General features: G+C 46.5%; 9 protein-coding genes across 9 annotated transcripts; 6 read left to right on the top strand and 3 right to left on the bottom strand.

Annotated features, from left to right (window-relative positions):
• Positions 1-576: 576 nt before the first annotated feature.
• On the bottom strand, positions 577-1,200 carry N7500_006879 (uncharacterized protein; the record flags this gene model as incomplete). Its single annotated transcript, XM_056678023.1, has 1 exon — positions 577-1,200. The coding sequence occupies one exon, from the start codon at positions 1,198-1,200 to the stop codon at positions 577-579; it is 624 nt and encodes a 207-aa protein (XP_056533023.1).
• A 2,026-nt stretch (positions 1,201-3,226) lies between these two features.
• N7500_006880 (Carboxyl transferase) lies at positions 3,227-5,135 on the bottom strand (the record flags this gene model as incomplete). The annotated part of the gene is made up of 3 exons (XM_056678024.1): positions 3,227-3,705; positions 3,762-4,344; positions 4,449-5,135. The coding sequence occupies 3 exons, from the start codon at positions 5,133-5,135 to the stop codon at positions 3,227-3,229; spliced, it is 1,749 nt and encodes a 582-aa protein (XP_056533024.1).
• A 293-nt stretch (positions 5,136-5,428) lies between these two features.
• On the top strand, positions 5,429-7,492 carry N7500_006881 (putative pyruvate carboxylase; the record flags this gene model as incomplete). Its single annotated transcript, XM_056678025.1, has 2 exons — positions 5,429-5,478; positions 5,536-7,492. The coding sequence occupies 2 exons, from the start codon at positions 5,429-5,431 to the stop codon at positions 7,490-7,492; spliced, it is 2,007 nt and encodes a 668-aa protein (XP_056533025.1).
• Positions 7,493-7,947: 455 nt separating this feature from the next.
• N7500_006882 (putative inositol 5-phosphatase) lies at positions 7,948-9,291 on the top strand (the record flags this gene model as incomplete). Its single annotated transcript, XM_056678026.1, has 1 exon — positions 7,948-9,291. One exon carries the CDS (start codon positions 7,948-7,950, stop codon positions 9,289-9,291), a length of 1,344 nt encoding a protein of 447 aa, XP_056533026.1.
• Positions 9,292-15,573: 6,282 nt separating this feature from the next.
• N7500_006883 (putative RNA 3'-terminal phosphate cyclase) lies at positions 15,574-17,058 on the bottom strand (the record flags this gene model as incomplete). Its single annotated transcript, XM_056678027.1, has 1 exon — positions 15,574-17,058. One exon carries the CDS (start codon positions 17,056-17,058, stop codon positions 15,574-15,576), a length of 1,485 nt encoding a protein of 494 aa, XP_056533027.1.
• A 947-nt stretch (positions 17,059-18,005) lies between these two features.
• N7500_006884 (uncharacterized protein) lies at positions 18,006-20,602 on the top strand (the record flags this gene model as incomplete). Its single annotated transcript, XM_056678028.1, has 2 exons — positions 18,006-19,468; positions 19,540-20,602. The coding sequence occupies 2 exons, from the start codon at positions 18,006-18,008 to the stop codon at positions 20,600-20,602; spliced, it is 2,526 nt and encodes an 841-aa protein (XP_056533028.1).
• Positions 20,603-21,849: 1,247 nt separating this feature from the next.
• On the top strand, positions 21,850-22,603 carry N7500_006885 (sterol desaturase family protein; the record flags this gene model as incomplete). The annotated part of the gene is made up of 2 exons (XM_056678029.1): positions 21,850-22,339; positions 22,398-22,603. 2 exons carry the CDS (start codon positions 21,850-21,852, stop codon positions 22,601-22,603), a joined length of 696 nt encoding a protein of 231 aa, XP_056533029.1.
• A 206-nt stretch (positions 22,604-22,809) lies between these two features.
• On the top strand, positions 22,810-23,655 carry N7500_006886 (uncharacterized protein; the record flags this gene model as incomplete). Its single annotated transcript, XM_056678030.1, has 1 exon — positions 22,810-23,655. The coding sequence occupies one exon, from the start codon at positions 22,810-22,812 to the stop codon at positions 23,653-23,655; it is 846 nt and encodes a 281-aa protein (XP_056533030.1).
• A 1,494-nt stretch (positions 23,656-25,149) lies between these two features.
• N7500_006887 (serine palmitoyltransferase small subunit family protein) lies at positions 25,150-25,536 on the top strand (the record flags this gene model as incomplete). Its single annotated transcript, XM_056678031.1, has 1 exon — positions 25,150-25,536. One exon carries the CDS (start codon positions 25,150-25,152, stop codon positions 25,534-25,536), a length of 387 nt encoding a protein of 128 aa, XP_056533031.1.
• Between the last annotated feature and the right edge of the window lie 1,214 nt (positions 25,537-26,750).

Genomic DNA, 26,750 nt, shown 5'->3' on the forward strand with positions numbered 1-26,750 from the left:
GCTTGACCCTGTTGCCCTGAGACCCTATACAGCGTTGACTTTTTCTTCGTCGCCCCCAGTGATCACCAACAGTTAGAATAGTGGCAAATCCTGGTCTTAGGCTCTTCACTCCGTAGCTAACTTGCGACTCCCGGATTTGACTTTGTAGGTGAAGATTTGTCTTTCTTTCTACTATATTGGCAATCATGCAAAGTTTTTCTTTACCTTGTAGAATATATTTTCTCTTTTCTAGCCTTGTTCTCTTACTTGCTTATTTTCTACAATTTTGAGAGTTCAAGTTCTCAATTTCATTTGTCCTAATCACAATGTGTTCCATTTGTAGCAATTTGCCCTAAAAACTTCAAAACCTGCTCGCCAAACCCAATTTGAACTCCGAAAAAAACAAAATGATCGCAAAAGCAATTTGACCGAAAAAAAAACACCTCCACCAATTAAAGATCTCAAAAACATTGTCCTGTAACACAAGAAATCCCCCAGAAACAATTTGACCACGCAAGTTTGACCCAAAGAAGTATTCACCACGAAAGATTGTAAAACAAAGACAAAAAACCCGAAATCGCCATCTCTCAGAAACGCTCATTCCTCCTCGCTCGAGGTAGTCACATAAGAATCGATCTCTGGCTCAGGAAGCGGTGAAAGAGGGGGCGATGGGGTAGGATCCCTCGAGGTAATGTACAGATCCAGGCACTGTCTGCAGATACAATCATAGTCTTTGTAGTAGAAACGAGCCCAGTAGCTTCGAAGCATAGCCTGTCGTGGACAGTCCTCCCAAACAAGTTTCTTCTCCCATCGTCGCTGCTCCAATTCAATCATCTTGGCGTTGTGCACTGCCTTGCTGTCATCTTTGGAGAAACCATCAAGAGTCAAGCTTCCCACCTGCATAGCAGCCATGCCAAAAAGCTTCAGAGTCACTCGGTCCTCCATGTCTGAGTCATAATCCAAGATACTTGACAGCTCGTCAATCAGAATCCTCAGGTTACTACATCGCCCCTCAAAACACTTGCCCTCCTTCTTGGTTCCCTCTCGGATCAGTGTCCACATAGATAGGGTGTTGATCAATCTGTTCAGGTCGATGATGATCTGAGGAATTGTTCTGCCACCTTTATCTCTGCCAGAAAGGGCCTCGAGATCCTTGACGAAGGCGTCTCGGGTTGCTCGAAAGTTTCGAAGCGCGGCGGCTTGGACGTCGGGCTGCATCATGATGAAGGAGAGAACGGTTGTAGAGATTCTGGCGGTCGATAAAGTTAGCGGCTGGTGAAGATAAATATGGTAGTGATACGAGGAAGCTTACTGTTGAGGGTGAAGGTGGATCTTCGCGAGGAAGATGCTCGTAGACAATGCTCAATGATGAGAGGCTAGCTGCTGATGAGTTTAGCTTCTGATAAGGATGCTATGATGAAGATGATATGATGAAGCTTACTGATGGTTATCACGTCGAAGATACTCCTAGAGGATGCTCATAGAAGATCTCAAGTCATGAAGCTGATTGTGGATAAGGTTAGCTGCTGATGGAGATGATAGGATGGAGATGATATGATAAAGCTTACCTTTGATGGATTGACTTCGATGGAAGTGAATGAGTGAAAAATTATGGGTAGAGGGGTGATGAGGGAAGAGAAGGAAGGAGGAAGGAGGATCTTGAAGAAGAGGAAGTCTTTTATACTCGAGCAATTAGATCTATTGATCCCAAAGAAGATGTACAATTATCACATGCCTCTGTCTATCAGCGAGAAGCAACGGACTAAGAGATACAGTGAATCCATAGAAGCAATAGGCTTAAGGTGTAAAGCACTTCAGAGCATGAGTCCTTTATACGAAGCCGGACCTTCCATTCTTACCTCAACAAACACTCTGCAAAGGCTTAGGGCTCTAGGGTCATTGAAATTGTATAAGGAATTGTCATCTATGGCTAAACTGTTCTGATACACAACCCAACATGTAGCAATTGGGTAGCAATTGAGCTTGAGATTACTAACTATATATGAAAACTCTATCTAACTATAGATCTATATCTGTAGATATATCGGTTTATGAATAGGCAATGGGTAATTGTATGGAACATTGTAGTTAATGCCTAATCCGTCACATGGAAGTTGGGATAAATTGGGTCTAATATTGTAGATCCATATAGGTGATAAGCTGAATAGTAATAAAGAGCTTCACAATTCAGCGTCATAAACACCAAGTAGAGACCAAGTCTCCTCTATCGATACTATAAGCCGAATTTGCAATTGTAAGAACATCGTAGTCAATGCTTGATCTAGTATCACGCAGAAGTTAGAACGAATCGGTTCTGATAAGATATACTTAAATAGGTAATGCGCTAAAGGAATCAGGGACTTTGTAATTTACTTGCATAAACATTAGCCAGAGAATGATTGTCCTATATTAATCTATAAATAGAATTGACAATCGGTAGTAAGCCACTATCATTACTTATCATATAGAAGTTAGGATAAAATGTGGTTCAATACAATGAGTACATAGAAGCAATGAGCTAGAAAGATTAAGGGGTTTAGAGTAGAAGTCCTTTGTTAAAAGCTAGGCATTTCATTTTTACCTCCACAAATACTAGGTTGAGACTAGAAATCTTAATACCATCGAAACTATGAGAGTGATTGGCATCTATGGCAAAACTATCACCGATACGCAAACTAACGCACAAAACGGAATTGGGTTAGAGACCTCTAGGATTATATGAAAACCCATCTATCGAGATATATATATATCTGCAGATGAGTTCTACCCACAATCCCGAGGTCAGTAATAGTCAAAGTCACGAATATATCACGATATATAATGTTGAATGTGATATGTTGAGACTAAAGGAGAATTGAAGTTGTCCTTGTTCGTCCGAACTACACTCCCTATTACTATATGGCAATATGAACGTGTTTTATCGGTAAATGAATGATTGAACAGCTACGATAGAGCTTAAATCAGTGCTCACTGGTAGACCCTACACCTAGGTACTTGTGATATGTTTGGCGTGGCGCTTATCATCCGCACTAACGTGGAATGGGTAATGAGCTCGAGTCGGCAGATAGTACATCGGCGGACTCCGGCTCATTTTTGCTTTTGGCGTAAAATTTCTGAGACTGCGGTTTCGTTTTATCACTATGTCATTGCTTTATTTTTATTTACCCGCGCCTCTCTTTCAGTTTCACTGTATTGGTTCACAGAGTATCATTGGACTGTTTCACGTGTTGTAAAAAGGTCGAATCGATCAAGCGAAAGAAGGCTGTAGCTTCCCACAGGCTCGGTCTGCTAATCTTTCTTTGAGTAGTACCTCATATACATGCGATGCCCATGAACAGCAGACCTTCCTCGTATCCTTCGGGTCGATAATCTCCTCGATTCCGAAGGCATTCGCTGTACGCACCGGGTTCATCAGCCTTAGGTACTCCTCTTCCAATTCCTGATATCGTTCCTCTTTTTTTCCAATCTTCTCGGCCTCGCGCAACTCATGCCGATGTCCAACCTCAATTCCGCCATCCAAAGGTAGCGAACCCCATTGTCCAGACGGCCAAGCAACCTGCATAACCGGATCACGACAACCTAGCATAACACCACCCGCTACACCAAACACACGCCGCGTGACCACATTAAATACCGGTACGGTGGTGCTAAAGTAAGCTTTGGCGAGCTCGACACCCCAGCGCATTGTTGCCGTGCGCTCAGCCACAGTTCCAATGGCATACCCCGCTTCAAACAATATGTTAGCTCATTCCACGAATTTACCTTGGAAGCATATCACTTACGAACGTCCAAAAACTGCAAAATAGGCAGATTCATCACATCACACAACTTCAACAGCCGCGTCAGCTTCTGGCTGCCAGCTGCATCCAGTGCACCTCCATTCACTTCACAGTTCAGCGAGATAATTCCAACAGGACGGCCACCTAGACGTGCAAGTCCACCGATTGCAGTACGCCCCCATAATGCTCCAATCTCAAACCAGGAGTCTTTATCAACTACAGAGGTGATGATCGAACGGGCATTGTACATACGCGCTTGCCGTCGAGGGATGATACTCCGTAGTGCAACATCCTCACGTTCCTCCGGGTCAGTGCATGGAATTGTTGGCGGTGCATCACTCCCACTGTTGGGGAGATAACTCAGGACTAACCGCAGCTGCTCATAGCACTCTGCCTCATTCGCAGCGAGGTTATCAATGGTGCCGTTCATACAATGAACCATCGGCCCACCCAAGTCTTGGAAGTCGAGACCCTCTTCGAATGTTGCGCCCTCGACAACCTTTGGACCTGCATTGAATAGTGCTCCAATGTCGGCTGCCATCACAGAGAAGTGGCAGGATACTACTCGGGCGGCACCAAGTCCAATCTACAAGACCAGTCAGTACAGTGATATTAACTAATATCCGCTGAATCGTTAGGTGAGGCAGAGAGAAGAAGAAGATGGAAGGAGAATATCAGAGGAAAACTCACCGCAGGCCCAACAACAGCCCCCAAATTCGGAATCCCCATATTCAACTGCTTGATAACATGTGGGAAAGACAAAACATGAGGAAGATAACTCCACCCCTCTTTTCGAATAGTTGTAACGCTCCCACCCCCAGAACTTCCATCAACAAGCTTGACAACCGGCAAGCGCAGCGCAATAGCAAGCTTTTCTACATAAACCGTCTTGCCTACACTCGCGCCGTCGGCATGTCCAGACCGGATACTGAAATCGTCAGTTGTGAGGAGGATCTTCCTGCCGCGAAGTAATCCGGCGCCTTGAACGTTATTGCTGGGAACGAATGAGACGGGCTTCTCGCGCATCGGCGCGGTCTTTTGCCATGTCACCGTACCGGAGACGGACCCAATTTCTTGGAAGCTGTTTGGATCTAGGAGTTGCTCAATGCGCTCGCGCACCCATAGCTTTCCTGCTTGTTTTTGGCGTATGTATCCTCGGTTGTTGGGGTCTGGTTTTGCCGCTATTGCGCGGAGCGTTGCTAGTTGATCTAGTACATCTGAGTGGTCTGCTGGAAGGCGGCTTTCTGTGGATTTTGATCTCGACTTGGGCTTTCTTGGTTGGTCTTTTGGGGATATATGGGATGAGACCTGGTTCAAGCGGTCGGTGGCTTGGTTTTTGCCTGTTCTGGTTGATGGGCTGTCGTTGTCTTTGGTCATGATGTATCAATTGATAGCTGTGAGTTGATTTGTCTTGTGTATATTGTACTGTGTGTATAGAATTGGAGATTGGTTAAGGAGTTAGTCTACTGAGGGGCTGGTCAGACCTTCCGAGGGCCGAGGTCACCCATGTCGACAGCTATAATATCTCATTGAATAAAAGTATACTGTATGAAGATATCTGAGAATCTTCTTACTCATTTCTTTTTGAAAGATATTGCAATATATCTCGTGAACCTGGCTCGCTTGGGCTTTTGCACGCAACCACCCCAGAAGTCCCCCTTTCGCCCCCAATGTCATCCCCGCACTCACGGCCCATCAAGCGATTGTTGGTCGCCAACAGGTACGAACTTCGAGAAAGATCATAATAGGATGCTCTCAGATCTCTAATACTTGCTAGAGGAGAAATTGCCGTTCGTATCCTCCATGCAGCACGAGAATTACCTGAGCCAATCGAAACATTCAGTCTCTACACATCAGACGACCAATCACACTGCGATTTAGGGAGACCGCAGCATGCGATTGAAATTCCGTCAGCGTCATCATATCTCGACATTTCTCTTCTGATAGATATAGCCCAAAAACACTCTATACATGCCGTGCATCCTGGATATGGATTTCTCAGCGAGAGCGCCGAGTTTGCGTATCGCATGTGGCACGAAGCCGGGTCTCTTGTCATTGGACCTGGATGGGAAAATCTCGCCCGAACGGGTGATAAGCTCCAGGCAAAACAGCTAGCGCAACAATGCGGCGTCCCTGTATTAGAAGCCATGAGCCAACCTACCACCAACGTGAACGAAGCACGGGAGTTTGCGACGAAAGTTGGATTCCCAGTCATGATCAAGGCCGTTGATGGTGGGGGCGGTCGGGGGATTCGCCTCGTTCGTGAGGAGCATGGGCTGGATAATAGTATTCAGAGAGCGATCGGCGAGTCACCATCTCGGACTGTCTTTGTTGAGAAAGCTGCTGTGGACGGGTTTCATCATGTTGAAATTCAGATTGTTGGTGATGGGACGGGTCAGGTGCGGCATCTATGGGAAAGAGACTGCAGTGCTCAGCGGCGGTTTCAGAAGGTGGTCGAATGCGCCCCGGCTTTGATGCGGGATAGAGCTTTGGTTGGGCAAGTGATCGAGTCGGCGCTCACGATGGCAAGTAAAATCTGTTATCAATCATTGGGGACATTTGAGTTTCTGGTCAGTGAACAGCGTGGAGAATTTTACTTCTTGGAGGTGAACCCGCGTCTGCAAGTCGAGCATACTATTACCGAATCTATCAGTGGGGTAGACCTTGTGCAGACACAGCTTCTTCTCGCCCAGGGCTACAAGTTGCATGAGCTGGGGCTCGGGGCTGAGGTCATTCCAAGTCATCCTCCGCCAAATGCCTTTGCAATCCAACTCAGGCTGTGTGCTGAAGACCCAGGCAACGAGTTTTCCCTTAGCATTGGCAAAATCACTGGGTTTACCGTACCTAGTGGCCATGGAATCCGGGTGGATACCCATGTCAGTGTTTCCGGCCCTCCACTGGTTGTGGGTTCCAACTTCGACAATCTGTTGGCCAAGATAATCGTGACTGCACCCACGTGGGAAGCATCCGTTAGAAAAGCCCAGCGGGTTTTAGCTGATTCTAGGGTTGACGGTGTGAAAACTAATATTAGCCTTCTACGAGGGATCGTGGCTCATTCTGATTTCATGGCTGGCAAAGTCGACACACAATGGCTTGGGTTCAACCTCGACACAGTACTCCAGCAAGGGGAGAACATATCAAAGAGTATTCAGAGGCTAGATAGCCCAGCCGCCCCTTCACAGCAAGCAATCACCCAAAGTGGACTACCAGCACCTAATCTCTTATTTCGAAAAGGAGATGCATGGTCAATCACGTTGGAACCTCTGTCGAAGGATGCCCAACCATCGGACAAAGTCTTCCACCATCTGCGTATGTCCCGGATGCTACGCAATGACTTCCCAACTTCACTCACTGCCGAAATTGAATATACGACTCCAACCTCGCAGGGCGCAATCCCCTATCGAATGCAACTCGAAACAACTACGACTGCTGCATCAGCATTAGTATCCTCGTCGCATCGACGAGGTGATCCAAAGAACCCTCATCACATAATCCTCCCTCTCTCAGGCAAATTGATTGAGATACTGGTCTTGGATGGAGAGGATGTTGTTGAAAATCAGGTCCTGGCTTTCGTCAAGCAGATGAAGATGGAGCTCGAAGTACGAAGCCCTCGAAGTGGTCGGGTCAAATGGGTTTATGAAATGGAAGACGAAGAGGAGGATGTCGCTGAGGGTATGCTTTTGGTTGAGTTGGAGCCGGACAATGGCAAAGTGGAAGTCCGGGGCAAGTTGTAGACCAAAGAGCTCAGAGGATAGGGCGAATGGCATTGAGATCCCTTCATAAATGCAATTCTGGAGTCCCAGATATCACCAGCAAATCAGCTTGCAGATCCACCTGGTTTTCAGCATCATTGGTCTAGTGGTAGAATTCGTCGTTGCCATCGACGAGGCCCGTGTTCGATTCACGGATGATGCACAACAATTTCTTTTTTTGTCCTCTCTTCCTGAAAGGAACATCTAATTTGTCGAATTCAAACATCAACAGGAGTTTTTTTGGTCTGTACAAGAGGGTCTTGCTTCAGATCAAGAGCCAAATTCGAGTTTGCGTGTGTTTTTATTTACTTTTTGCAATCCAAGGCAGGCGGTCATGGAGGTGACCGCCTTTTCATGTGACGTCACTGCTTCAGTTTCCCCATCTACTCTTTCATCTATCCACACTCTGTGGCCTGACGCAGAGTTCATTTTTCAGTATGGATGCCCTTGGTGTCTACGTGCTGACATACAACTGTGCACGGAACTTCGTCGATGTCGATGCGTTCGCGAATCACTTCTTCGACGCACTCCCCGCGTCTGGTGCGGGGAGCTCCGCACCCGACCTAATTTTCCTCTCGCTACAAGAGATCGCACCCATCGCCTACTCGTTCCTCGGCGGATCCTACCTTTCACCCTACTTCAATGCATTCCGCCGTGCCGTTCAGAAAGCTTCGGCACAAAAATGGAACCACCACTATGTGGACTTCCTCACCGACAATACGGGAATGACGGGTCTGATGCTTTTTGCGCGCAATGAGACGCTGGGGAAAATCGCATGGATTGACACAGCCCATGTCGGGGTTGGGGTTCAGGAAATGGGAAATAAAGGCGCTATCGGGGCACGTCTGGGATACGTTGTCGAAGGACACCCATCCAAGACCATGGACCTCACTTTCGTTGCGGCCCATCTCGCTCCCATGGAGGATTCTTATGAGCGAAGGAACAAGGACTGGAAGAGCATCGTTGAGCGTCTTGTATTCACGCACAACAACAAAAGACCAGCAGAAAGATCAAGCGTGGACGAAAACACCAGCCTTCTCGACAACGCTGCATCGGCGCACGCAGAGGGCAGTCGCCGAGATCTCTTCGCCCCAAGCGCATACATATTTCTTGCTGGAGACCTGAACTACCGCACGTCGAATATCGGGCCCTCCATTGGCGAGATTGAACAATTCCCCCGGCGCAATGTCGACCTCGATCACCCATCGCACTATTCCCACCTTCTGAAGAACGACCAGCTCGTGCGCGAGATGAGCTATGGCCGGACCTTCCACGGCCTGTCCGAGGCACCGATCGATTTCCCTCCCACGTACAAATACTCGTATGCCGCTCGCGAAGCTGTCCGCCAGGGCTTGGACACGGATGATCATGAATGGAAATGGTCGAATCACCGCTGGCCCAGCTGGTGCGATCGAGTCCTTTACCTCGATAAGCCTTCGTGGGTTGGGGACGCTGGAAAGGTCAAACCACTCGCTTACAATGCACTGCCTCTTTTCGCGCAGTCTGATCATCGTCCCGTTGCGCTCGTTGCATCGGTACCTCTGTTGTCCTCTGACGCACCTACAAACACTCAGAACACAAGACCAGGTGTCCGAGCTGTGGCTCCATTCTCTATCGATCCGAGTTGGAAATCCAAGCGAGACGCGGCGCGACGAAAGGAGTTCGTAGTGGGTGTAGTTGCATATCTGGGACTGACCAGGGAAGGAAACGGGCTGCTGCTCGCGTCCCTGCTAGGTATCTTCGGAGCATGTTTCATTCTTCGATCTATGCTGGAGATTTGAATGGCGGTGTGGTGAACGGCGCATCTCGGAGGTCATTTTTTCTTTCTTTTTTATTTCATCATCTCTGTTCTGTTGTCTCTTAGGTGTTTTCGGAAGAATATTATGCAATGCTGTCAGTCGCCAGAATCGGGCACTGAAAAGATGCAAAAGCTCAGCTGTTTCCTTTTTGCTCTGCATAGTCTCCAAGCTTTCGAGTTCGGTAATCCGGTTGCATCGTCCCCGGCCTCGATTGAATGTCCTGTGACGCTGGGGGAGAATCCCCGCATTTCTTGCAATGGGTCGGGTCCATCAGATAAGTCGCCCGGTTGTAGTCCCAATCATGTACAGTCAGGCAATATGGATGATTTTCCTAGCAACAACCTAGATTAGGTAGTACTCTTTCCGAATCAAGTCACATGAACCGAGATCCGCGGTCCAGATGCATTCTGCAGGTGAGAAAGGTGACGGCCTTGAATTTCTTGGATGAGGTCATATTTGGCTCTAGCTTTTGCTCCGATTATCGCTCATTTCAGAGGTTCCCATGACTATGATGACTGGGCTGAGACTGTAGGCTGCAGGGGGACTCAGCTCTCTCGGATATGGATATGTCTGTCATCTGTCACTGCGGTAGTAAGCTCTTCACGGTAGGCAATTTTTGGTTACACAGAATTTTTCTATTTCTTCTGGCTGAGGTCCAGATGTTGAGATAAAGATGAGTCTTCCAGACGCAATATTTCTGTTCAGCTGTGGGCCACTATTCTTTCACGGACCGGAACACCCGGCTGCAATGCAAATACAAAGGTCAATGTGTTCCTACCAAATCATAGCCCTGAACATGGTCAATGAGTATGTTGTCACACCAGCCATAAACGTGCGATTAGCTACAACTGGCCACATGAACTGGTCAAGTGACCAGCAAAGAGCTTAATCTCCTGATTCACCAGAATTGACAAAAGAACAGGGCCACGTCTAGCCTCGCGTGTACCACCTTGAAGCCAAGGGGAAATATGAAGAGGTTTTCTGAGAGGCGGTGTATGATCTAAACGTGTTGCTATCGAGATCCAGCCAGACTTCTTGAATGCATACTGGATCTGACAGTAAGCCCTGCAATTGAAGGATTTGTAATATATATTTGACTTTGAAATGTTTCTGGCTTGACTGGAAAAATAAATCAAATCATAAATAAAAAAAAAGGTCCGGGGTCCACAGCCTCCACAGGGATGAAAGGGAGAAACTACAAAATGTAAGGCCAAGTCAAAAGGCTGTTGAATTGGATTGTTTTTTAGTGAAGTGTGAAGGAAAGTATTAGATTGTTATTGGTTTGTACTGAATAGATGAGATAACGATCACCTAATAGAGGGATGATAGAGGGATGGAAGAATAGGGGGTATAATAATCAAAAAAGCAAAAAATATGTCATTGACAGGGCTGATCAGGAGAAAGTGGACAGCACAGAAGGATCGGAATATTCCATGCAAACTTACAAACAGGCCTGAAAGGGAAAATCGAGGAAATCCCCTGAGTTCGGTGGAGATTTTTCCAGAAAACCAGAACTACGGAGTACTCCATATGGAGGCCCAAGACCCAGAATTGACAATCGAGGGGTGTCTTCAATTTGAAACCCCAATACTCCGTAAAAATCAAAATGGGAAAAAAAGGGAAAAAGAAGGGGAAAAAAAAGGAAAAAAGGGTACCAGGTCCACAATATAGAGACAAATCTATACCAATCTATATCTATGTTGTATGGACTTTCATGTTCGCGGAAATACGGGATACTCAATCTGAAGCTTAACGGTTGGTTTTGTAGGCTGCTGTTTCGAAATCTGCACTTGCCAACTGATCCACCTGTCCCTGCAATATACATAGACTGCGAGTCGTTCCATTCTGAGAATGCATTCTACCGTTTTTTTTCTCTTTCGATGTATAGCCGATCCTTAGCTTCCACCGAAGACCAGCATTTGAGCCGATCAACCCGCATCTTCGGGTCAAGGGATCATGATCGACCGATCTCTGTAGTAGAATCAAATACAAAAGTGATGTAGTTATCTAATTGTAAAAATTTGGTATCCAATGTTGAAAAAGCCGGCAAGCACCAAGTATATCCCTGGACTGAATGCTACCCAAAGTCTCCTGTCCCAGGGAAAAAAAGGAAAAAAGGATGATTCAGATTCAAGTTAGAGAAAGATTAAAGAAAATAAAAAGATCGAAAATAGTAAATAATATCCCAAAAAAATAATATAAAACGAAATAAAATATGAAATATAAGACATAAAGAGCGAAAAAAAAAGAAAAAAAAAAAAAAAAGAAACCAACCCCAGCAAACGGCCGTAATAAATGGAACCCTAAAAATTCTAATACTCCCTATTTTCACTGGGAATTTGGAGTTTGAAATGTCTAAGCCATCTTTTTAAGCCTCTATTATAAACCCCGTCCATCTTCTCCTTGGAACTTTTTCTTCAAATTTCTCTGACCTTTGTGGCTGATTTTCTACCTTGAACCTCCGACGTCATTGTGTTGTACACATTCTAGGCCTTGACCCTTATTCTCCGTTACATTTAAAGCTTGAAAAGTCTAGTCTACTTTTTTTTCTCCTTTCTTCAACGCTTCAACTCTCCCTCTCTTGATCTAAACCGATCTATCATGTATTCCTGCGCAAATTATCCTCGTGGATGCCGAGGCCGTGTGAACAGGCAAGGAGCAAAATGCTCCGACTGCGTTGTATGTGATTCCTAATATATCTTTGAGCATGGGTCAAAGAAAAAAGAAAGAAGTAAGAACTAATTCCCTTGACAGTCTCTAAATCTGCGTCGTCCAGCTTTCGCTTCGCCATTCGCCCAACCACGCGACTACAAGCGAGTGCTTCCCTCAGAGCTCTTTGGTGATATCTCATCCAAAGCGCCGGAGCCTGAGCTGTAATGAACGCAAAGCACACCTTCCGGGACGGTCCGGTGAATAACCCAGCTCCTCGCTAGGTTGCATCCTACCGGCTAGGATACACCTCGCATGATCTACGGCTTCCTTTGTTCTTAATCGCCTCTTTATCTCTATCTCTCTTTCTCTCTCTCATCTGCATCACCGGGAGTTTCTTTGTTATATCCGGCGGCCGGTTGCTTTTCGCTTTGCCAGGTTTCCTGGTTTCCCCATCTTACCTCACCTCTTTGATCTCGTCCCTCTCCACATTGGCCGGGCTAATGAGCGAGCTGCTACAAGTCTTCTTTTGAGAACTGAGAAACTTGGCATGGACTTCGCGAACATTTCCTTTTTCACTCGCTTGGGTTTGTTTCTATACAGAACGGCCCCGCTTCTTTGTTTTGCATGGATAGATCGCTTTTTTTGCATGGATACCGGACATGGATCTGCCACTGGAGGGCAGTGGCGCTGATGGATTGGGTTCTTTCAACTCTGGTTGATCGTTGATCGACCCGTTCTTTTCCTTGCGCATACGTGTGCTTTGATATTCCTGGTTTTGTTTTGGTGCTGGTTTTTATGCCCTATTTTTATGTTCTTTAACTGATGTCGACTCTTTTTCTTTGTGAACGGTGATGCCATACCCCTCTGTTTCACTTGCGCTTTCTATCATATGACCATTCCCTTGGTGCTATATACTTATTTACAGCATTCATACCGTTATGCTTGACTATCTGTTGTCCCTTCTTGATTCCTCAATAATCTGTAAAATTAAATTCAGAATACTCAGCCCTGCAAGATATCTATTCTCCACCCCGACACCTGATTTAGACATATCTTACTACCCAACCCTTGCAGCAACGCATTTGGGTCTAAATGACTAGACCTCAGCCCCGATGTTGGGGCTGAGAAGTTTCGGCCCCAAAAACCCCCTCCCTAACCCGTCGTGGGGACCCGGCACCCGGCTAATCCTCTTCTTTAACAATTTTCAGCCGCAACATTCTGCTCACATCGAAACGGACATCTAAGCCCCAAAGGACCCAAAAGAAAGAAATGGAGAAATACCCCAAGTTTAAAAATATGCTCGTGCACACACACCCCGCCAACTCACATCTCTGAACACGACAACACACCCTTCATCCTTCACAGCCCTCAGCCCACCCATTTCCTCTGTGTCGCATCACCCACCCCCCGATTCCCTGCGCCATGCCGAGACAACCTTGTAGCTACATCCCCGTCGGGATCTAGGCCCCGTTGGCCCTAATCTATAGATCTGCGCCTTGCGGTATATGCGCGGGTGGCATGCTCTACTACTGGTAAGTGGCCGAGGCTATGTTGCACACGGGTTAGGCAGTGGCATTTGTGCGAGGCTTAGTACGACCTGCGCCGTCGATCGTTTATCGGCTTTTGTTGACAGCTCACGCTATGCAGGGGTGATCCCTGTCTTTGTGGGTGCACACACATGAAATGCACAAGCTCTTGCGGGTGGTATTTGTTTCGACGCCATTGCGGACCTGATATGATTTTACTTCCCGGAGCATTTGATGTAATTAATTTTTTTTTTCCGCAGTTTGTGAAAGTCATGTGGTCACCACATGTGTTTTGGGGGATCTAGACTGAGTGGCCGGGCCTGGCCTTTTCGGAGAATTAACGGTTCCGAGGGATTGGGCTTTTTTTGGTCTACTCAGAGTAATATACTACGATGTACGAGACCTTTTTTTTACTGGGAACGTGAATAGGGTATGTCATACGGAGTACATTGCGGACTACTATCCGAAGAACAGGGGGAAAGGGGGATAGGAGAATACCGAGAAAGAACTATGTCGATCGCTTGTCTCAGAGATAGATAGTTCCCACTCCGCGTGTTTTGTTCACATCTGAAACTGTTGTCTATATTATCTATATTATTGTAATCTAGACATCCTTGGAGCTAACTCAACACTAAAATGAACTAGGAACTAGGTATCTGGGGGGGGACCAAAAAAAAAAGTACACAAAAGCACAGAAATAACGACTAAAAAAAGATTGAGGGAAAAAAAAGAGAAAAAAAGAAAAACAAACCCACATTCCATAGTCGTCGGATCATGTAAAACAAAGCCCAGTAGACTAAGCTAACGAAGGAGCCTAGCGTTGAATTCGCTTCTAGCCGCTTCTACTGGACTTCTATGCGTTTTCTCTTTTTGTTTACATTTCAAGCCCCTTTTTTCTTCTGTTTTTCTCGGTATTGGGTAATTTTCAACGCTCAGCTACATACATGTACTATAGCGGATCGTTGTTTCAGGAACTGTGGGGAATTTGGCATGTTCCATCTCCACGGGATGCCTGCTTTTGAGAACGATGCCCTAGCTTTGAAAAAAAAAATTCGGATCTGTTCAGTGATCGCTGTGGGAAGGGTAATCGGTGTGGCGTTACTCCGTACATTTATTGACATTTGCGTAAAACTTCGATGCGTCATTCAATGTATCAGGTAGCATTCGTTGATATTGTCAGGTCTTGCTGATTATCTCGTTAGGCACTATGCTTACAGGTCCGATATAACGATATTGGGCTCACATCCTTGAACCTCGTCGAGCTCTCATAGTGTGAAAATTCTAAAAGATTGCTTTTTTAATTACCGAGATTAAATCTATATTAACTTGTCTCGCCAATGTCCCGACACAATGGCGGCATGTTATGCAGTAGCTAGCTCAAGGGGCCAATACTAAGAAGATCAGAAAATAGATTGGATTTGACAAGAAAAGACAGGGGATCACATGAATTTCAAATCAAAGACTCGTCAGTTCTGTTTATATCCAACAGTCAAGCCAAAGTGGATCTCGTGCGTTGTTGCATGTACGTAGCCCGAACACGAACACTCGATATCCACCACGCCCCATAAGCGTCCAAAGACCGCCTTTTGAACCTCTAATCTGATACAAATGTATCAAACGGTCAAATAGACCGTAGTGAAGATATATCCGATCGGATCTACAATATAGATTTCTCGGCTATACTTACCAACTGGTGATTAGTTCCGGTCTGGAACGCGCCGTCGGGTAGGGGTAGTAGTAAGCGCCGAACGGGCTGGTAAGTTGACCGGCAAGTTTGGCCCCCTGGTTGAAGAGCCGCTTTGAGGCGTAGATCCTCTAATCTCGGGTTCTAACGTGGCTAGACGCGTTACGTGGACACCGACACTTAGCGGACCAATTTTGCCATGAGTAGATTTGTTTTTTTCTTTGCTGACAGCGTGAAAAGTACGGAGTACTCCGTACCGTTGAGGTTTGATTGGATATCTGATATCTTATATCTTAGATTCTATTGATGGATCATTGTTCAGACCTCGAGAGGTTGTGAAGGCTCAAATTTCAACTCGTGCGTTCAATACGGCATCGTATATATCTCTCCAAGTGCAACTATCTAGACATTCAACATCTTCCGGCACACCCATTGCGCGGTCTTTGTGTGGAGTGTCCAATCTCGCTCGTCTTCCAGAGGTTCGGTGTCGGCTGCTTCGGTGTCATGCACACCTGCGTGACAGGCCTTTCCAAGTGCCTCGAAAACAACAATCTGATCCCTCATATTTGGATCTAGACAAGATCTCTTGGCGGTGGAAGGATTTTTCTGGTTTGGATGGGCATTTGATCTCTCATTTGGGATTTCTTCTTTTGAGATCTCTCCTATGAATCCTTGCACACATCGACGGACTAGATCCGCAGCCGCAGAAAATTCTATCTGATCTTGAGAATCTCCCCGAGGGTCATGGGCTGGCTGTTGTTTTTGTTTCCCCTTGCCCTTTGGCCTAGGCAGGCGATCGCCTCCCACGCCACCTAGAATCTCATGACCTATTCGGAAACCAGAGGAAGTATGGGCCACAAGAAGGATGTATACGTGGCTCCGGTGATTTGTAGCTTCCGATGTGTGAATTTTAATAGGTACTGGTGTACTTTTGGCCGATGATTTACTAAGAGCGTCTTCTTCAAATGGAAGAGACAAAGTAGAGAGTTCGGCAAATATAGACGGATCCAGCTTTCTGATCTCACGGCGGAGAGTGTGTTCAGTGATTTGTTCCATAAACTGACGAACAGTGCTCCCCGTACTCCCTTCCGCGTCGCCATTTATGGTGGGCTGGTCAGGTGCCAGTATTGTGATATCAATTTGCGTGACTTTCCCACGCTCGTGATCCATTAAATCAATCCGTGGGAAGCTGCATAGAGGCTCAGCGGTCCGATGCCGATCTTTCTCCGATGACCCTGTGGGTTGATTTTTGCCCTCTGGCTTATGTTCAGATGCGAGTGTATGTATGAGGAAAGTGACTGATCCAAGGTCAACTGGCCCCGCTGACCAGCCACGCTTATGGAGGATAATAGACAAAGAAGGAAGTCCAAGTTTAGCGAAATTGGGAATGAGAACTTGTGCTGCATAGTCATATGATGGAGACCAAGCAGCATTAGTTCCACCAGTGATGTTGACTTTGACAAAAGGAGCAGACGCCTGCGATCCAACATAAAGCAGATATGGATAGAGAGCCTGGAAGACAAGTAAGATGGCACCGGCGGTCGTGAGCTTGATATCGTACTCAGACTTTACCGTCACTTGAGATAAATCCAGGAGCGGTCCGAGTTTTGATCTGGCTGATTGAGGAAAGAAGTTCAAGAACTGGGAGCCAACTTCGCCTCCTGATATTTTGCTGCCGCTAATCTCGGCCAACATCTTTACTGCTGCAACATGAGATCTCTTAAGCCCCTTTTTTCCCCCTCGATTTGCACGAACATGATCAATGCTAACTGGGCGACCAGTCAATGCAGACAGCCCGATGGCAATTCGAACCAGTTGCCCACCTCCTTCCAGGGTTCGGCCGTTGAGATAGACATGGCTGGATGGAGCAGATCGTGAGGCCGCCATTTCAGGTAACCTGAATTGTCTTTGATGAGATCTCACAGACCATCGAGAGGTGCGAACTATTAATACGTTCATCTCGACCAGTCTCATCTTTAGATCCTGAGTCAGACTAAGGGGTGAGTCACCATTTTTAGCGTCTTGGAAGGCTAGATCTCAGGTACGGGCGACTAAGTATGCCACCTGGGGCATAACCCTCCCATTGGATATTGCCCGGTCGTCCTTATTACCATCTCTCGAAATCCATATGCCAATTTCAATTGTAGATTCAATATCAATTTCAAGTTCGATTTGATTTCTATACCTATATACTTCATAATACGACGAGTATCTATTTATCTCTAGTATTGAAAACGGTAAATACTTCGATTCGATATTCTTGATTTCTGATATACCTGAATTCGAGAAGTATATAGTTAGTTTTGGTAAAATAAGTATGGATCTAAATTACTACTAGGTAACATTCATTAATAAGTGAGTTATGCCTCCGCAGACCTATTAGTCGCCTATACTTATAAGCCCTCTCTGTCCCATCATAATTTAGGTGTTTTGACTTATACTATCTTTAATAACGCAGAGGCCCGGTATGTTCAAATACAAAAGAACAAAATCAGATATTGAACCTTCGGATTACTGAAAAACTGCCAGGCAATATTATCATGGGAGGCTTATGCCCCGGGTGGCATAGTCGCCCGTACTCAGGGCTCTCGGCGCTTAAATCAAGGCCCTAACATTTTGGAGAGAAAATCGAGGAGGGTGAAGTGGAAGGGGGGTTGCCTTCCTTCCAGGGCACCTTCCGTTGATGTGCTTCCTTTCAGGAGTACCTCTTCAATCTTCCCTCTTCAAATCTCTTCTCTGGTTTCTTCTTCTCAATAATTCTGTAGTCATATACTCTGCAGATATTTTGTAACATGTTTTCCTCTACATACAATACACGCAGCCTAAGAAGGTCCATGTCCACCCGCTCAATACGAAAGCCACGACGACCAGCCCCGGAGGTCCCCGATGCAGCTGCAGCTGCTGCAGCTTCCCGGGCCATGCTCTCAAGTCAAAACTCGTCACAGGAGTCGAAAACCCCGTACGAACGACTAGGTGGTCCAGGAAATGTTGCCATCCCTCGCAGACGTCCCAGGTCGAGCCTTCAGAGCACTGGTGACAGCACGTCAGTCAGCCAGGGCGACTTGCCTAAAATTTCAGATACTCATCGGTCCAAAGAGGTGACCAGCGTATCAGCTCGACCTCATCGCTTCGATGACCCTGCCGCTCTTCCTCCAATCACAGAACTCAACGGGCTTGATGGGCGAGACAGCTCAGTGCCCTCTTCATATCGTCGATTGCGCAAGGCTAAGTCAATGTTCTCGACTAGACAACGAGCTTCACAGACCCCATATGGAGTGCCGACCATGCCTTGTGGTGATCCCCTTGATCCCGAGCGCAGTCCTGGATTTCAGATGCCACGAACAATGAGACGATCCATGTCTTTTCTTCGAGGAAATCATCAATCGCAGCAAGTCCGTCCGACTGCTCAGGGTTGCGATGCGGCTATCCAGCTTGCTCGTAGCCAGTTTACCCAGGATTCCAACAGTAGAATAGTTCAGCCTCGACGGTCATCTTTCTTTCTCGGACACAAGAAGGAGCACAGGCCATTTCGCAGATCTTTCCGGGCGACGAGTGAAGGTCGCCTCGGTGTCTCTACTGAACTGTGTGATAAATCTCGATCTTTTTCAAGTTCGATCAAAAACAAATTTAGACGTGTGTTTGGCTTTTCCAGGGTTGCGAATCAACAACCTGCACCACATGCTAATCAAAATGGCGCTTGGGCGTCTGGGGCAAGTCCGATTGGGAAAGGCCCTGAAGGATTCTCTCCTCCCAAATTTACAGCCATTGGAAACGGTATTGAATCCAACTATTTCCAGTCAATGCCCCAGTCTCCCGGCCGTGATAGTATCTGCAGTTCCAAATCGCGCGTCACCAGTTGGGCTGATTCAACCATGCCAAACACAGTCACAACCAGGAAGCCAGGACATCGCCAATCTCTTTCCTTGATCAGAGAGGATGGGGATTTGAATCACCAACTACCAAGGACGCCCACAATTAATGATGCCGAAAGTCAATCTCCTTTGGGTGTGAGAGCAGGTACTCATCAAATTAACATTGTTGACAGTCAAGATTTGTACACAGCTCTGTTGAAGCAGATGGGCCGAAATTCCCTATCCGATCCCAACGAGGAGCTGGTGTTCGGCAATTTGTCGCAACATCGTGCGATTCCGGAACGGACAAACTCGGTCTACTCCCAACATGGCAAACAGACTATCCGCCATGTCCCAAGCCGAGAATCCTCAGTCTCGCCCGGCTCATTCGCAACGGCGCGTGGTGGTGATCAATCAAGTCCACGAAAGTATCCGCGCTCAGTTAGGTCGATACAAGTTTCTCAAGGCATGCCGCCTCAGGCGACAGATCAACATACGACTACTGTTTCAGAAAAAGATCGTGGCAATTAGCGTGCGGTGTGGGCGAGGAATCGGATGAGGATAGTGGCAGTGTTATCGTTTCTCGCCTTCGGGCCTCGAAAAGGGACATTGTTTCCCCAAGTGTATATTCCCGGACCACAAGTGGCAATACCCCAACGAAAACTGACAACGCCGACGTGGCCGTTCATGATGAACCAGGAACAGCGACTATATTTACTCCACAGCGGACGACATACATCTCCCCCAAGCGTCCCAATCGGGCTTCATCTCCCACACCTCGTGCAAATCCCAGTGCAGATTGGCAGCAATGGATGAGCTCGCAGATTGAACGAATTGAACAGGCAAGTCCCACAAGGGAACACATTAGAGAAGATGCACAATACCAGGATGATGATGAGTACTTGACCAGTATGGCTCGACGGGCTCCTATTGCCATCTCCGCTCCCGTTTCGGCGACTCTGCTAGGGGTTTCAGGGAGCCAAAGTCTCACCAAGCGCAAAGCTTCGGTTGAGGACAGAGTCCCGTCACAGAGCAATTTCTCCCGTCCTTTAGTCCAGGCTTCCGACTTGCGAACCATCTTGCCATTACAGACAACTGACTTAAAGAATATGGCGCAAAGTCACACTGACTCATTGGCCATGGATACCGCTGCTAAGTCCGATGAAAACATTTCCTCACCCAAGCCTACCCCCATTGCTTGCAGTCAAGAACCGTCGCCAATCCGATTGAGATCCGGAAACATGCAGCCACCAGAGTCCCCAACCCCCAAGAGAGTGGGAGCAAATCGGTCTTGGACCAGAGAGCAGCAGCGACGCTATTCAGCCAGACGTGCTCCAATTGCCCAAGATAGTAGGATCAATCATTTCCGGTCCATGCGTACGCAACGAGGAACCCGTGCGAACAATGAGAACGCGAGGGAGCAGGATGAGTACAATGACATCATGGAAAGCTACAGCCAACTTCATGACATCCATTCCACAATCTCTAGCAAGCGCATGGTTGATTTGTTCCTGGATAGTCGCCGTCGACATATGGGTGAAGTCACTAACAACGATGCAAACGCAGACGCCTTTATTTGAATGTGGAAGACTGATCCTTTTTGCCATTGGAATGAATGCCTCGGGGATGTTTCTTTTTTTTTTTTGCTGTGTACCCTGCCTGATCATTGATCCACTCTTTCACTCATCCGCCACTTTTAGGACATGTATTGTGTAAAGCTCCGAGTAGGAGTTGAGCAGTTTGTTTACTTGATATGGAAGCCATGAAAACAGCTATTGTTAGTTTCTTTTAAAATCTCCACCTAATGCTAAAAAGAATCATGCCATTCGGTCATTCAATACTCTCCCAGTTTGGTAAGGAAAAAAAAAAACTGGGCAAAAAAGAAATCTCTCCCTCGGGGAATCGAACCCCGGTCTCCCGCGCTTATCGGTGTTAATGACAAGCGGAAATCATCACCACTAGACCAAGGAAGATGGTGATCGAGTTAACTCGACCATTGGCTGGTTGATGGAAATATATGCTGTTATTGATCTTATAAAGATCATTTCAGAATAGCTCACGATACACAATCCCTGTAAAGCTCCAACAACTGATTCATGCAATTATCGAAAGTCAGTATTTGTTTTGCTTACATATTATATAGAGAAAACTATCAAATTTCGACAAGTGAAGTGAAAAATGGGGTAAATCAAAAAGCTGAAAGTTCGATATATATCTCTTGAGAGTGTGTGCGGAACAGTCGTAGGGAGACTAGTAAACTGCGTTCGTCTTTGGAATAGATTGTTCAGTCACTGATTGATATCCACGCGTGGCGCTGAATGGATCACTGCGTGTAAGTGCTCCCTGTTAAGTTGGTCAGTGGGTGCACAGACATAGATAGGTAGGTATCTCCCGTGTAGGTATTCACCATGTGGGTATTCGCCGTGTGGGCATTTGCCATGTAGGTATATCCCATGTAGGTATTTTCCACATATAAGAAAGAGAAATGTCCTATTCTTGCGTAAGTCGAGGGATATAACGCATTCTTTCAACAATGGATATTTTTCTGGATATTTTGGATACATTGATCCTCGATCGGTGCTATGCATTACTCTCGCCGGACCCAGCAGAAAATTCCAAGAATAATTCCCTAGCCACTATTAACCTGAACCGACATGTCAGGCTTTATTACCCCATGGAGCCCTCGAGATGGGCGGAAGCAAGCCGTTGGAAGAGAGATGACATTGCCAGGCAAGCATTGTCACTATACTTGATTACATGGTAAACCTTCCATCTGAAGTACAGTAGTTCATCAACTGACATCTGCAACAGGCTTTTTGCAATGATAATGTACCTCCTTGGTAGCCTGTTATTATACCACACACTATTTGACAAGAGACTACTCCAACACCCGCGATTCCTCCCAAATCAAATCAAACTCGAGATCAACCAAGGCATCTCTGCAATTCCTTGGATGACACTCCTCACCGTCCCATTCTTCCTAGCAGAGATCCGGGGATGGTCGAAGCTGTATGATTTCACAAGTGACTCTCCGTTCTTCGGATACACCCTACTACAATATCCATTGTTTATCTGCTTCACAGACAGTGGGATTTACTGGATCCACCGTGCCCTGCATCATCCTCAAATTTACCGCTGGCTTCACAAGCCACACCATAAATGGGCTGTGCCGACACCGTTCGCCAGCTATGCGTTCCATCCCTTGGATGGATGGTCGCAGAGTCTGCCTTACCATATCTACCCGTTGCTTTTTCCGTTGCAGAAAGGCGCATATCTGGGGTTATTTATCTTTGTCACTCTGTGGACAGTTTTGATTCGTGAGTTTTCTCATCCCCCCCGAAGCAATAGCATGACGATTTATATTGATTCCCACAGATGACGCTGAATACTTGCCAGCATCAGAGGTCATTAACGGCGCCTCTTGTCACACGATGCATCACTTGCACTTCAACTACAACTACGGTCAGTTTACAACGGCATGGGATCGCCTCGCAGGAACATACCGAAGACCCAAGGGTGATAGCTTTATGGAAAGCCAGCGAATGGACGCGAAAGGGAAAGCTGGAGATAAGTGTGATTGAGATGGAGATCCAGGGAGAGAAAGCATATAGGAGGATCATAGAAAAATTTCACAACCCCTCATCTGCCTGTAGACGCTAGCGATCTGCTAGCTCATAGTCAGCCGATGCTCCTTTGACACCACACGCAGTGCGGCTCAACAAAGATTCTCAAGTCAAACGCCTTCCATTTCCACCGAATTATCATAAAATTGTCCTCAACACTAGATATGCCCGAGAACAGCGCCCAGATGCGGGCCCTCGCGATCCCAGAGATCGTAACCTCAATCCTGCACCAAATGGACATGCGAACGCTGATCGCCGCCCAGAGAATCAGTCGCACATGGAAAGACTTGATCTGCACCACGCAGTCCCTGCAGGAAACTCTATTTCTCCGACCAATCAGCCATGATCTCAACCTCGGCACTCGAATCGAGAACCCGCTACTGGCAAAAGCATTCCCATCGATTTTCAATCCCGAAGAAAGTAGTATTTGCCTGACCGATCTTATCTGGGAGAGATCCCCAGCTATTCGAGAGATGTTCATCCGACCCGAAGCCAGCTGGCGCCGCATGCTCACGCACCAACCGCCTCTCTATCAAGTCGGCACATTTAAATACAGCTGTACACCTTTTGGCTGGCATTGGAGCAAGGAAAAGGCGGGTATTCCGGAGGACGGACTCCGAATGGCACCGCTGTTTGAATTCCTGATTGATCGAGACTGGAAAGACTGGGCATACGCGAAGTCGATCGAAATGTATTTCCCGGCTTCTGTGCCCGCTGGGGGTTTTCAGCCGAGTAGATCTAGTTATTTGGATGAACCTGATCGGGGGAAAATGAACGGGCAGTTTGATCTTGTGCTGGATATTAACTCGCAGACGACCTGTACGAGCGAGGAGGATTACGAGGATTGGATGGAGACAAGGGAGCAGAAGGCCCGGGAGAAGGATGAGGTGCTTCCAGATACTGATTTAACTGTTTGGAAAAGAATTTGTGCATGTTATCGAGAGTTGGGATTGAAGATGGAAGGGTTCAAGATGGAGATGTTTGAGGAAGACGGTGGGATGTGGGACTAGAATCATGGGTTCTGATCGATTTGCTCTCTGCCTTTTGCATGATGCTCAAATTGTTATGATTATTATACCCCTTGCGATTCTTGGTAGTATCCCGTATGGGTGCCTTTTCTCGTCACCCAACACCAGAGTTGGTTATCATCACGCCGTCTCTAGGACGATCACATAGAATTTAGAGAATACATCTAGGTGAATAAGCTCGAGTGATGAGAACTACAAAAAAATAAAAACAAAAACATACAACAGTGAGGATTCGCTGGTGGTCACCCACCCAACTACTAACTCACCGGCGTGTGGCTTAAGTACGGCTGAGCGGACGGGAAGCCCTGTTTTCCACACCCTATGGTCGTATGTGCTTGAAATGATAAAGAACAAAATTATATAGTAAATTTTGGGTAGACAGACGATTTGTTCTCGTACCTTCCTCAGCTGATGGGTGACGAATCGCTATTCAATCGCAGTGTTCGATTTGGAGCATCTATTTTGCTGGAAGCACATCATCTATCCCATGATGGCAGACCTGAAAGTATTGGACAGCAATTTTTGGGTCATACCCCGTTCGAAAGTTTGACAGAAAAAAATGTATAGTTGATATAGAAGTTGAGACAGCGCTCATAGTACTGCGTAGTATAAATTTACTATGATTGTTGCAGAAATGAAAGGGAATCTACGCATGAAATTCCCCTGTGTTGACGGCCTTGCCGGGCTGGCCGAGTTTGATTGATCCCTTTCGGAAAAGTCGGATTGGTGGAAGGTGGATTTTCTGTTAGATGGCCGAGACATCCGGGACATCCTCTCTGCCCTACGCCCTACCACTACCTTATCACTGCTTGGTATTGGCCAGTCTTGAGTCATCCCAAGGATTGTAGTTTGGGTCTAGGAGATGGCATTTCCCCAGCATTCCCTTAGTCACAAGGCTCTTCACACTAATTTTTTTTTTGTGTACTTCGTCGCGCAATGTTCATGGTCGGCGACATCATGACAAATATATGCAAAATAACGTAAAAACTTATGAGCGTTGCAAGAACCTTCTAATATGCAGGAAAGAATGATCGTGTCGACATTACTGACTTAGTCAAAACGTCAGCACTAGTCCTCATCACCTTCCGGCTCAAGATTCCGGCTAATTATACGAGCTGTCCATATACCCGTGGACGTCGCAATACTCCATATTCCGAAGCCGTCGGCAAAGGTTTATATACACTGGTGATGGTGACATCATCGACCTAGTTATCTATCGGCTCACAGGAGAAATCAGGCGAAGCTAAAATCTATAGCACTGCAATTTTTCTTTCCCCCGTTGACAGCCCCTTGCGTCACGCTCCTCCCCTAGATTTTCCCTCTGGCCCCATATATGAATCCTTGCAACCTAGCATTCTATGCGTGTTGTTTGCGACCCTTTTTGACACGTTCTCTTGATTTGCGCCTACGGCTGGACTCGAAATTCCAGCGAACGTTGTTGTTCACCACCTGTGTACGATTGGCCAAACCATCATAATGCTTCCCACGACGACAAACGAAAATGAGCCCCTTTGTGCCCCCATGACCACCTTAACGGCGCAAGTGCCAGCGGCTATGAATGAATGTATCGATAGATACTCGTCAAGCATGAAATCAAGCGCGCATTGGCGCAGTCAACAACGCAATATCTTCCAACGGGCTTATAACCGCGTGCAACTCGGGTACTACCGCTACGAAGTGACTTTCGGCCTCTATGTGTTGACATTCAATGAAAAACTCGTCGTCAACGCCTTCGCTCTGACTGTGATAACCTTGGTCTTCTGGGCACTTCTATACTTCCCAGCCTTGGTCTATAACAAGGGGGATGACCTCATCTGGCTATTGACAGGCCACCGCAATCAAAAAGTCGGCATCGTGTTGTGATCAATACGGCAATTTAATGTTACCCACGGTTGAAAGTTTCTTGGCGTGAGGATCACGCATCGGCACTGTTTCCACTGTGAGGTATGCCCCCTCAAAGGGCCTTTGCTGTTCTCTATTTGCTGGACACGTCCATGCTTTGACATCTGTTGTTCTTGCGTTCTAAGCTTTGTATCCTCAATTGAGGCGGTTGCATTTTGGATGTTCCCCTACGATTTAGCTAATTCACTTACATAATATTTCCGCATTCGTCGAGCTATGGTCCCGCGTGTTGTTCCGGTCAGGTCCGTCCCGGCAACATTTCCGTGAAATTACCTAATCGAGCACTTGCCTGGAAAAGAAGGTTTTCGACTAGCTCGACCTAGACTCGCTTGAAGGTTGTAGTCTGTGGTCCGCGAAATCACCAGTAACTCATTCTATCCCTCACAAGTACTAGATACTAGAAGGTAGAACAAAAACATGGCAATCACAAAATATATAGTGAATCTAAGGTTATTTAGCGCACATGGTTCGGGCTTAGGCGGCTTGGCGCTCTATTCAGCCCTATTCAGTCCTCTAGTAAGTTATTTTGCGGACCTTAGAAATCGAAAGACACGTGATGATACAAAAATGCATGGTTTAATCGGCAAGACCCTGGCTGTCTCCATCAAGTCCAGCCACATGATTCTAATGCTGGCAAAGCTGTCACAAAAAAATAATTCTTTGACTTGGTTTTCGTATGCTCATTGTCTTACAGTAAGCCAACCGCTTCGAGTTCAAAGTCCCCGACAAGAAGTTTTCATCAGGCTAGCATGTGTTGCGATGAGTGGTTTGGCAGATAAACAGTGCTTTATGCTTCTGGGTCAAACTCATAGATGTAATGGAAGTGGCCAAAATATGTATTTCTGTACACCAGGAATGTAGCAGTTTAGATACCTGAGTTGTAAAATTGCATCATGTATACAGCAAGTTGCGCTTGATCAATACGCTATGTGAATTGGTTTATATTTTTTGAACCTCTTGGATTTACTGGGTCTCGAAACTTCGCATGCATGCGACAACAAAAATTATTCCAGGCCTTGACATGACATGAAATCAGTGACACCGCTGCGTTAGGCACCAGTAAAAATTGAAATCTACCATACCGGTTGGATAGAGATTAGAACTCCATACAACCCGTTCAGATCTAGCCGCATCCGCTACCGGGAACCATTGCTCCTCATCGACTACCAACGTAA

This window comes from Penicillium coprophilum (genome assembly GCF_028826855.1).
Source record: "Penicillium coprophilum strain IBT 35676 chromosome Unknown utg000004l_segment0_segment0, whole genome shotgun sequence".
NCBI lineage: Eukaryota > Fungi > Ascomycota > Eurotiomycetes > Eurotiales > Aspergillaceae > Penicillium > Penicillium coprophilum.